This window comes from Lipotes vexillifer, unplaced genomic scaffold, assembly GCF_000442215.2.
Source record: "Lipotes vexillifer unplaced genomic scaffold, Lipotes_vexillifer_v1.1 scaffold1798, whole genome shotgun sequence".
Lineage (NCBI taxonomy): Eukaryota > Metazoa > Chordata > Mammalia > Artiodactyla > Lipotidae > Lipotes > Lipotes vexillifer.
This window is the reverse complement of record NW_006789032.1, coordinates 1,114,872-1,125,818: the sequence shown is the minus strand read 5'-3', so window position 1 is coordinate 1,125,818 and position 10,947 is coordinate 1,114,872. Positions and strand designations below refer to the sequence as shown.

Sequence of the window (10,947 nt, the reverse complement as noted above, 5' to 3'; positions counted from 1 at the left end):
GGGGGGGGGGCAGGGTGGGTTTTGGCCGAGCGCCACCAAGCCCCGTGTAGCCCTGCCAGCGCCCCCTGTCCCCTCCAGGCACAGCCACAACAACCTCCGCATCACCCGCATCCTCAAGTCTCTGGGGGAGCTGGGCCTGGAGCATTACCAGGCCCCCCTGGCCCGCTTCTTCCTGGAGGAGACGCTGGTGCGCCGGCAGCTGCCGGGCGTGCGGCAGAGCGCCCTGGATTACTTCGTGTTCACTGTGCGGTGCCGGCACCGGCGCCGGGAGCTGCTGTACTTTGCCTGGGAGCACTTCCGGCCCCGCTGCAGGTTCGTCTGGGGGCCCCACGACAAGCTGCAGAAGTTCAGGCGCTGCTCGCCCCGGCCGGCGCGCCCAAGGCAGGCCAACGGCGAGGAGAGCCCTGGGGACGCCCTCCTTGCGGCCGGAGCCCAGCGCCAGACCTGCGGGCCGGGGGGCGGTGGGGAGCGGCACCCGGTGGCCCAGCGTCCCCAGCCTCCCGGCGCAGAGCCCCAGGAAGCCGGGGCCTCGGAGGAGGACCAGCGAGGCGAGGCCGGCGACGGGCAGGGGCCCGAGTCTCCAAACCCCAAGGAGAGGAAGAAGAGGAGGCTGGAGGCGAGCGTGCGGGCGCGGGCCCCGGAGCAGCCGGGCCCGGGCGCCTCGGAGGTGGAGAAGGTCGCCCTGAACCTGGAGGGCTGCGCCCTCGGCCAGGGCCGCCTCGGGGCGGAGACCCAGGAAGTGGGCAGCCAGGCCCCGGAGGAGGCCGAGCAGCCCCGCCCCCGGCCCCTGCAGGCCAAGGTGGCTGGCGGGCTGAGGAAGCGCAGGAAGACGGGCCGGCGTGCCGGGGGCGGCGCCGTGACGCTGGCCGCCGCCCAGCCCCCTGCCCCCTCAGGGCGCCCAGTGGCCGAAGAGGGTGGAGATGGGGTCCAAGAAGAAGCAGATGGCCCGGCAGGGCCGGAGCAGGGTGCCCCCGGGAGCCCAGCCACTGCAGGACCCGAGGTGGATGAGACGGCAGAGCCCACGGGGGCGGGACCCTCTGTCCAGCCCGGAGAGCCGTAGGGAAGGGGACGCCCGGGGCCCTGCCCTGCCCTGCCGCAGGCCTGGGAGCCGTGTCGCCAGCTGTTCTCCGCGCCCAGCTCTGCGGGCCTCTCCCTGCTGGTCACTGCAGCCACTACTGCAACTGCTGGAAGGGCAGGTCCCGCCCTTGGGGAAGGCCAAGGCTTCAGCATCCTTCTTACCTCGACCTCACTTCCCGCCTCTTTCAGTCCTCTGTGCCGCTGCCCGCCCCCCACCTTTGTAACCTGGCTCCTCATGGGCTGGGGGGGTGGGAGGGGGGCTCACTTTCTTTGTCTGGTGCAGACGCCTTTTCTGAATAAACTCATCTGACTTTTGAGTGTTTGGGCGCAGACGGTGGCCCTGTGGGTGGCCGGGGCAGGGGAGGGGTTGGTTTGCACCACTTTGCCCGTGGGAGTGCCTGGGGTGCAGCAGTGGTGCAGGCCTCCTGGGCACCCTGACCCCACAGCCTCCCAGAGCCGCTGGGGCTGGGCAGCTGGTCCCTCGGCTACCCTTTGTCACCAGTGTTCAGTGCGCCCTGATTTGGGGCTCCGTGATGTGCCTCGGGGAGCAGGCTCAGTGGTGTGCTCTGTCCCCTCTGTCCCCTCCCTGGCGGCCACAGCTGCCCCTCAACCCATCGGTCCTCCACACAGGGACCAGCCTGGGAACGGAGTGCCTCCCTCCCTCAGCAGCCCCCACCCCGCAGGGCATGCTCCCCCCTCAGCCTGGCTTTGTCCCCTGTACCAGGACCGCTCCCTTCCTTCCTACATCAGCACCAAGGACCAGGAGACTCCGAAGTGATGGAGGTCACACCTGGTGGGGGGCGGGGGAGGGGGAGGGAGTTAGGGGCCTGGACCTGGGTCCTCTTTTCAGGCTCTCCCCACAGCTCCTGTCCTGTGGGGAGGGGGATGGACAAACTGGAAGTCACTCGCTGGGGTGGGGGTGGGACATAGTGGCATCAGGTCCTCGTCCACACCATTATGGGGCTCAGGTTCAGGTGGAGAAGCTTGGAGTGTGAAGTGAGAAGTGGACCCCATTGGAGCAACCCTTGGGGGCCGGATGCCTGTGCTCAGCAGTGGGGCCTGGGGACGGGAGGTCAGGCAGCTCGGGCGCACCTGACCCGCAAGCTTCGGGGAGAGTGATGGCCCAGAACAGGTGGGCAGTGACACCGGACTGACCGGTGGACGTGAGGCCAGCCTTGTGGCCTCTCCCCAGGCCACTGTGGCTATCTGGGTTCGAGGCAGGGGCCACTCTCCAGGGGGAGGGTGTTTCCTGGCAGCAGGTGGGAGGGTCTGCACAGAGCTGGGAGTGGGTTTGTAAGGCAGGTGGGGTGGGATTCCAGGCACTAGGTCTCTCCCTTGACTTCCCAGCCAGGCTTCCGCTGAGTCTGGTCCAGCAGGAGCCCTCTGGCGCTGTGTCAGGCAGGCGAGCGCAGGAAGGAGAAGGCTCCGGGCAGGAGGTGCCTTGGAGGTAGGGGTGGGGTGAAGCTGCTTGCCCTACACCCAGCCCCACACTGCATCTCTGAGGATGTCCTAAGATGACTGACTTGGCTGGAAGGCTGGAACTTCGGGGATTCTCTTGGCCCTTCCTGATAGAATCCACCCTCCCTTTGGAGGGTGTGGCCAAGCCTGATGAGCAGCCCACAGCTGAACCCAACAGGGAAGGGAGGTTTTAACTGTTTCGGTTTGCTGCATGCTCCCTCCTGGGCTAATTCCCGTCATCTCAAAAGTTCTGAGCTCTCACCTGCAGAAATGAGGCTCATCCTAAAGCAGCATTTCTCAGGGAATTCTAAAGACTCAGACACCTGAGGCGGGGCTGGGATTCCGAGCATTCAGTGGGCTCTGTAGGTGACCTGGATGTTTGAGTGTCCCCTGGGGGGGGGGGGGGTCATCGAGCCGGGGGGGGGGGTGTCATCGAGTCCCCCTGGCCCCAGGTGCTGCCCTTTACCCTGCTGTCCCCATGTGCTCCCGGGGTGAAGCAGAAGGTGCCCAGATTTGGCAACCACTGAGCTACCGAGGCTTGTGGGAAACGGGAACAGCCCACGCCAGCCTCAGGGCTCCTGTTCGTCAGGCTTTTGCTCGGGCCTCAGGACCACGGTGGGCCTTCCTTCCTCTCTGCAGGGCCCCCGCTTGGCTCTCGGGGGGCGGTGCCGGGTGAGAGTCCGGCCTTTGCCACTGCTGATTCACATGGATGGACCACTCAGTACAGTTAAAGTTTGGGGAGAGGGCCCTGGGGGCGGCGTTCCAGCCTAGCAGGCATGGCCCTAGAGTCTATTCTGCCCACGGCAGGGCCCCGGAGTGGGAACCGGGGCTGTGGTGGGCCCTGTCTCACCCCTAGCACAGGCGTGTTCACCCTCTCTGGGGGTCTTCCTGGGCCTTGGGCAGCCTGGGTCTCTCTCCGGACCCTGGGGAGGAGTATGGGACTCACCCACGCCGCTGACAGGACTGCCCCTTCTCCAAAGGAGCCCTTCAGTGTGGGGTTCTCCCTCTCCACACCCTGGTCGAGGACCAAGGGGAGAAAAGAGCCTCTTTCTTGCTTGCTAAAAGGTGTATGTGTGTAACTCACCAGTCCCAGGATAATTTTAACTCAGAGGCTGGCCAAAAACATGCCACTGGGTTTCTTTTCTTCCCTGACTGTCTCGGCAGGGAGGCGCGGGGCAGCGCAGAAGCCCCCGCCCACCCAGGTGGGCCCAGCTGAATGGGGGGCTTGTGTGAGGGCCAGTGGGGCGGGAACTGGCGTCCGGCCCACCAGCAGCCCCGCCCGCCAAGCCGAGCTCAGGCCGCTGCCACCCCGCCGGCTCCGCTCAGAGCGTGTGTGCAGCCATGGCCGGAGCCCCCGCTCTGGCCCTGCTCCTGCTTGGGGTTGGGTGTCCCGTGGGGGGGGGGGTGTCATCGAGTCCCCCTGGCCCCAGGTGCTGCCCTTTACCCTGCTGTCCCCATGTGCTCCCGGGGTGAAGCAGAAGGTGCCCAGATTTGGCAACCACTGAGCTACCGAGGCTTGTGGGAAACGGGAACAGCCCACGCCAGCCTCAGGGCTCCTGTTCGTCAGGCTTTTGCTCGGGCCTCAGGACCACGGTGGGCCTTCCTTCCTCTCTGCAGGGCCCCCGCTTGGCTCTCGGGGGGCGGTGCCGGGTGAGAGTCCGGCCTTTGCCACTGCTGATTCACATGGATGGACCACTCAGTACAGTTAAAGTTTGGGGAGAGGGCCCTGGGGGCGGCGTTCCAGCCTAGCAGGCATGGCCCTAGAGTCTATTCTGCCCACGGCAGGGCCCCGGAGTGGGAACCGGGGCTGTGGTGGGCCCTGTCTCACCCCTAGCACAGGCGTGTTCACCCTCTCTGGGGGTCTTCCTGGGCCTTGGGCAGCCTGGGTCTCTCTCCGGACCCTGGGGAGGAGTATGGGACTCACCCACGCCGCTGACAGGACTGCCCCTTCTCCAAAGGAGCCCTTCAGTGTGGGGTTCTCCCTCTCCACACCCTGGTCGAGGACCAAGGGGAGAAAAGAGCCTCTTTCTTGCTTGCTAAAAGGTGTATGTGTGTAACTCACCAGTCCCAGGATAATTTTAACTCAGAGGCTGGCCAAAAACATGCCACTGGGTTTCTTTTCTTCCCTGACTGTCTCGGCAGGGAGGCGCGGGGCAGCGCAGAAGCCCCCGCCCACCCAGGTGGGCCCAGCTGAATGGGGGGCTTGTGTGAGGGCCAGTGGGGCGGGAACTGGCGTCCGGCCCACCAGCAGCCCCGCCCGCCAAGCCGAGCTCAGGCCGCTGCCACCCCGCCGGCTCCGCTCAGAGCGTGTGTGCAGCCATGGCCGGAGCCCCCGCTCTGGCCCTGCTCCTGCTTGGGCAGCTGCTGGCCGCCACCGTGACCGTGACCAGGGCGCAGGTGAGCACGGGACGCCGGTGCACTGGGTTCGCCTTGGAAGGTGGCTGGGGTGGGGGTCCGTGGCTCTGAGGTCTGCGTTGAGCAGCACAGCCAGGGAGTAAGCTCCCCGCCTCGCCCCCAGGGTCAGCAAGGGAGTCGGGGAGCCCGGGGCCCCTGGGGACGGCGGGCACAGTCCTGTCGCCCCATAGCTTCCTCGCCATCTCCCGGCCAGCCTCCACGGACGCCGGGACACCTCGGAGATGCGCGCAGGGGCTGCCCCTCCTCACCAGGCAGGGTCCGGTGCCAGCGCTGTGTCTCCACCAGAGAGACACAATGTGGCCTTTGTTCCTTGCGGGGCTCAGCCCCGACGCAGCCCCTCCTGCCCAGGCGAGGTGGCAGGGGATACTGCCAAGGCCCGAGGGTCTGAGGGGAGCCGGGGTGCAGGGCCCTGGACAGGCCCTAGCTCTTCTCCGGACTGGCAGGAGGGGCTGCTCCGTCGGGCTGACCCCAGGGCCAACCAGGGGGGACCCCCCCCCACCGCCAGCGGGAGAGGGTGGGGATGCAGCTGCCTGATGACATTTCTCCATTTCAGAAAGTGGGACCTCGAGGCCCCCCCGGCCCCCGAGGACCACCTGGGAAGCCAGGCACCGACGGCATTGATGTGAGTGTGTGGGCGGGGATGGCCGGGGAGCTTCTGCGGGGTTCTCGCTCCCGCCCCAACCTCCCTGAGCCCCAGGCCTGATGGAGAGAAAGCTAACTGCACCTCCCAGGGCTGGGGCGATGAGCCAGCGCCCCTGTGGGGAGTGAAACGGGACAAAGACGATCCTTGTTCCTTCTTGGGGCGGACCCCCCGGGGACTGCCTCCCCAGGACAGGCGGGGGTGGCCCCATGGTGCTCTTGGGGCTGGAGGTGTGGGCACTGGGTGTGTGTCTCTGGGTCCCCAGAGGGGCCTGCACTCCTCTTTTCTGGGGGTAAAGGCTGTCCCCCTGGGTGGGTCTCGTTGGCGGCTACTAGAGGCTGGAGCCAGCCTTGGACGGGGCTGGGGGCTGGCTCTGCCCCAGAAGTGGCATCCTCCAAGGGCGCCCCCGCCTAAGCGTGGCCTAAGCTGTATGGGAGGCAGATGAGACCCTGAAGGCTGGCCCCAGGACCCGGTGGGCTGAGAGCCCCTGACTCAGCCACGTCCGTGAAAGTCAGGGCCCTCCAGGCCTCTCCTCACCAGTATTGTTCCCTGGGTAGAACCTGCCTCCTTCTGAGTCCCCAGGGCCCTGCCTGGCCCTTGATGGTCCTGAGTCTCCCTCCCACCACCCCACCCGCAGGGCCGTTGCTCAGTGTGGCTGTATTGGGCCCTGGACCCAGGTGGCCTCCCCTCCTGGTGGGGCTGGGCACTTGGCACCCCAGGGCTCCCCAGTCGTTCCCTCTGGGGACGTTTCCACTTAAAGCCTGGCCTGAAAGCCTCGGGTAAAAGATTTCAGAGCCAGTGGCCGTCAGGGTGGAGAGGGTGCCAGGTTGCCTTCCCGGTCCTCTGTGTTTCCGGAGGCTGCCACCTCCAACCGGGTTTCTGGAGTTTCTCAGGCAGGCGGAGAGGTGGGGCTTCATGACACCTCCCACCGTTTCTGGGGTGTCCCTGTGCCCTCAAAGTGGGCTCAAATCCCTAGCCTGTCCAGCTCACCCCTCTCCCCACTGCCTGCCTCTGTGCCTGGCCCTAGAGGGGAGGTGCCTACAGGTGTGGGTGATGGGGTGAAGGGTTCCATCCTGCCTCCTGGGGCCTCCTCTGGGGCCCAGCTCTGCTCCCCTGGGCGGGGCTTCCAGAGGACACTTGGTCACGTGTGGGCATCTCCCTCTCTGCAGGGAGAAGTTGGTCCTCCAGGGCTGCCTGGGCCCTTGGTGAGTGTCCTGGCTGCGGGGTGTGTGGGGGTTGGGGGGAGGAGGCCTCCTTCTAGTCTGGAGGGGACGGGTGGGCCTAGAGCAGGGGGCTCATTGACACCCCTTCCCACCGTGCTGGGCCCTGGGTTGCCAAAGGGTGGCCTTGGAGCAGGGGCAGAGCAGGAAGAGGTGGGAGGGGAGTGGGTGGGACTCAGTGAGTCTCCGGGCAGGGTCTGGCTTCGAAGCTTGCTTGGGCAAGTGCCGGCAGGTCAGGGAAAAGGTCCATACAGACCTGCACATCCAGCCCGTCAGAGGTCCCACAAGCGAGCTGTCCTGGAGCTGTTCAGGCCCTGGAATTGAGGGTTCTGGGCTCACGGAGGGGCTCACAGAGGGGCCCACAGAGGGGCCCACTGGCCCTTAGCTGGGGAGGCCAGAGCGTCTGGGTGAGTGTCCCACAGATGTGACCGAAGACGGGCAGAGGGGCAGCCGGGGGGGGAAGCCCTCCTGGGCCAGCAAGGGGTGGGCAGGGCAGCAGGGAGGGCTGGGGCTCTGGTGGAGAGGGGCCCATCTAGGGCTGCTAGGTTGTGCCCCGCTGGAGGACACTTTTCTCCTTGGTGAAGGCCAAGGCTCTGGCTGGAGCTTCGCTCACGCCTCTGCCCTCTCCCTCCACAGGGACCGAAAGGGGCCCCGGGGAAGCCGGGGAAACCAGGAGAAGCCGGGATGCCGGGACTGCCTGGTGTGGATGTGAGTGTGCCGGCCCCTCCTTCTCCCACGAGCCCCCCACGCCCCTCCCAGCCTGGAGGGGTTCCATCCCAGCGCCCAGGAGTCAGATTTAATTGCTGTTTTCCAACTGGGCCAGCTCAAGCAGGAAAGCCAGGCCCAAGAGTGTCTCCGGATGTCCCCCGGCAGGGTCCCTTGGCCTTCATCCCATGCCCGTTAGTGTCTGGCCCTGTCTGCCAGACGACAGCGCCAGTGCACAGGAGAGGTGAAAGTCCCGCCAGCTCTAGCTTCTCTGGGAACAAAGGCCCATTATCCAGATCCCTCCGAGCCCCAGGGTGCCTGCGTCAGGGGCTCCTCAGGAGCTTAAGGCCTGGCCCCAGGCCCGGGGGCTTTGCACGCACTGGAGGGGATGTCAGAGGGGAACTCTCCTGCCCGTTGGGCCTGCCCACTCCAGCAGGTGCTCCAGCCACTGGCTTCCCACCAGGTGGGCGGTGGGTGGGGCCAGAGGGGAAGGTGCCTGACCCAAGGGTCTTTCTGACCTCTCTTGACTGGCTTTAGTTAGGGCGGGGCCCATGCCTGCTTCTTCCCCCTGAGAGGGCACATCCTTCCCATGTGACCCCTCCAGCCCTCCTTCCACCTCCCTCCCCAGGGTCTGACCGGGCAGGATGGACCCCCTGGACCCAAGGGCGCCCCCGGAGAACGGGTAAGGCAGGCACCGCGTCCAGTGGCTTTAGCTCAGGGGCGAGGTCCCAGCCAGGGGCAGCCAGGCTGAGCACCACCTGTCCACAGGGTGTGGGTTCTGAGGGCAGCTGCTGTGACTGCACTGGCTGGGCCCCGCCCCTGCTGTGGGGTGGAAGGGGGCTGGAGGGCATGAGGACACAGGGTGATGAGTGCCCCCCGCCGCCCCCTCTGGTCAGAGCTGTCCCAGCCCTCAGACCGTGCTGCGGGGGCTGGTATGGTTGGGGCGTGACCGGCCCCACATGCCCTCCTCCTCCTCTGGTGAGCTGCTGCCCCTCTCTCTGTGCCCACCCTAGGGGCCCACGGTCACCCAGCCTGTCCCCCGAGTCTGACCATTATTCACCAAAACCCCCTTTCTGACCAACCAACTCCCTCGTGGCTCCAAGCGCAAAGCTGAGACCAACAACTCCCTCTCTGTCCCCCCTTCGAGAAGTGACTGTCCCCCGGCCCTGGGGTGCAGAGGGCAGGGGGGCTGTGATGGGGGGGAGGGAGCCAGGACGCAGCCCTGCCTTTGGGAACTGGGCTGTAGGAGTGTTCTGAGTGGGAAACAAGGAAGAGAGTGGTTGCCTGCAGCCGGCAGGTCCTTTGATGTTTCCAAGGACGTTGGGGGAGTGGGGAAAAGTGGGGGAAGGGAGGAGGGGGGACTAGCTCCAGGCTTTCTGCAGGGAGCCTGGGGTACAGGAGGGGAGGGGCCTCCTGAACAAGGGCCTCATCCTTGGGATGCAAGGCAGCAAGAGGACCAGGAGGGTGCTGGGCGGACGGGCAGGCCACCAGCTGCTGGAGGTTTGGGGCTTCCTACTGTGGACCAAGGAGGCCAGAGGGCTTCCTGGAGGAGCCGGGCATCAGGCTATTCTGTGTGGCTCAGGTCACACCTGGCATGTGCCTTCCTGGTGGCCTGCAGTAGTGCTGCCAGGAAGGGACCTTTTCTGGCTTTTCCTCAGCAGGACTGTTGGTAAAGGACCAGTCCCAGGGCCCTGGGACATCGGAGGTCCCCCCCACCCACTGTCGGTCTTCTATAAAAGAAGAACCCCCTCCTCAGGGGAGATGGACTTGGGAGGGAAGGGAACAGGTTTGCAAACATAGGCGACGGTGCCTGGGCCCAGCCCACCCCTGACGCCCCCTTTCATTCTGCAGGGAAGTCTGGGGCCCCCGGGGCCCCCTGGGCTGGGGGTGAGTACTGTGTTCTCCCCCGGGTGGGAGTTTGAGGGGCCCCAAAATGCCACGTCTGCTGCCCCTCTGCAGCTTCTCCTGGGGGCTGGGCCCTGGGCTGGGGTCCTAGGTGCTATCTGGGCTGTGCCCTCTCATCCCCAGCAACTCGCCTGACCAGCTCAGGGGGACGGGGTGGGTGGTGGGCAACCTCCTCCCGTCCCAAGCAGGTTCTGACCCCATGCTTGGCATTGCAGGGCAAAGGCCTCCCTGGATCCCCCGTGAGTACCGATGACCCTCGTGCTCCCCCACCCCCACCCCCGAGCATGCCCGCCACACCCTGAGCCAACATGGCCACCAGGTCCCAGACCAGGACTGGGGCCGGGGGGAGAGGGCAGGCTGGCCCTGTGTAGGGATATGGGAGCCCGGTCTGGACTCCCCTGGGGATCCTCAGAGCTCCTTGGGTGCAGACGCCCATCTCTCACTTCTTACCTCCCCCAGGGAGAGGCAGGGGTGAGCGGCGTCCCAGGCGGAATTGGCCTCCGGGGCCCCCCGGTGAGTGGCTGCCAGGACTCCCCAAATGCAACCATGGGGGGGCCTCCCCGCTTTCCTTCCCTTTTCCCTCCCCCGTCACCGCCTCCCTGTGCCCCTCCTCTCCCTGCCCCTCACCCTCTTTCTTTTTTTAGATTTATTTATTTTATTTATTTATTTTTGGCTGCATCGGGTATTCGTTGCTGCGCGCGGGCTTTCTCTAGTTGCGGGGAGCGGAGGCTACTCTTCGCTCCGGTGCGCGGGCTTCTGACTGCGGTGGCTTCTCTTGTTGCAGAGCACGGGCTCTAGGCGCACAGGCCCAGTAGCTGTGGCTCACGGGCTCTAGAGCGCAGGCTCGGTAGTTGTGGCGCACGGGCTTAGTTCCTCTGCAGCATGTGGGATCTTCCCGGACCAGGGTTTGAACCCACGTCCCTTGCATTGGCAGGCGGATTCTTAACCACTGTGCCACCAGGGAAGCCCCCCCCCCACCCTCTTTCTTGGTGGGCCTTCGTGGCTGACACCCAGGACAGGGCAGCGCAGACCTCAGGACGCACAGGGCTGGGGTGGGCCAGCATGGCAGCACTGGGGGGGCCCCATAGAGGCATCTTCGGAGGAGAGGCTTCTCTTTGGAAGTCGCTGGGCCCCTCACTCAGGTGGGGGCTGGCCATGCTCTGTCTAAGCCATCATCCCCCCACAGGGACCCTCTGGACTTCCAGGCCTCCCAGGCCCCCCGGGACCTCCCGGCCCTGCTGTGAGTACTGGGCGGGGTTCTAGAGCCTCTCAGGAGGAGTCCCAGGCATGATGACTGCTTGGTGGGCTTGCCTCCCATGTCCCCAGGTGCCCGTCCTCAGGCCCCCCATGCCCCCAGCCCCAGCACCCATGTCCACGTGGAGAGTCCTGGCCACACCCCAGACATGGGCCAAGTCGAGGCTGGAGCCGTGTGCGTCAGCTGACCCAGGGCTAGTGAGGCTCAGGCCTGGTGGCCACCCCGCCCCAAGGGCAGGTGGTTTCTGTCATTGTCACATGCCCTGCGGTGCG

The 10,947-nt window shown here is 66.1% G+C and overlaps 2 protein-coding genes across 2 annotated transcripts in view; both read left to right on the top strand.

The window, feature by feature from the left end:
- The window catches only part of OGFR (opioid growth factor receptor), an 8,071-nt gene extending 7,011 nt beyond the window's left edge, over positions 1-1,060 (top strand). The window contains exon 7 of the mRNA XM_007462253.1: positions 79-1,060. Coding sequence (XP_007462315.1) covers positions 79-1,060 — 982 coding nt within the window. The remainder of the gene's footprint in view (positions 1-78) is intronic.
- A 3,794-nt stretch (positions 1,061-4,854) lies between these two features.
- The window catches only part of COL9A3 (collagen type IX alpha 3 chain), a 29,562-nt gene continuing 23,469 nt past the window's right edge, over positions 4,855-10,947 (top strand). The window contains exons 1-9 of the mRNA XM_007462279.1: positions 4,855-4,932; positions 5,504-5,572; positions 6,760-6,795; positions 7,447-7,518; positions 8,144-8,197; positions 9,367-9,402; positions 9,636-9,659; positions 9,880-9,933; positions 10,607-10,660. Coding sequence (XP_007462341.1) covers positions 4,855-4,932; positions 5,504-5,572; positions 6,760-6,795; positions 7,447-7,518; positions 8,144-8,197; positions 9,367-9,402; positions 9,636-9,659; positions 9,880-9,933; positions 10,607-10,660 — 477 coding nt within the window. The remainder of the gene's footprint in view (positions 4,933-5,503; positions 5,573-6,759; positions 6,796-7,446; positions 7,519-8,143; positions 8,198-9,366; positions 9,403-9,635; positions 9,660-9,879; positions 9,934-10,606; positions 10,661-10,947) is intronic.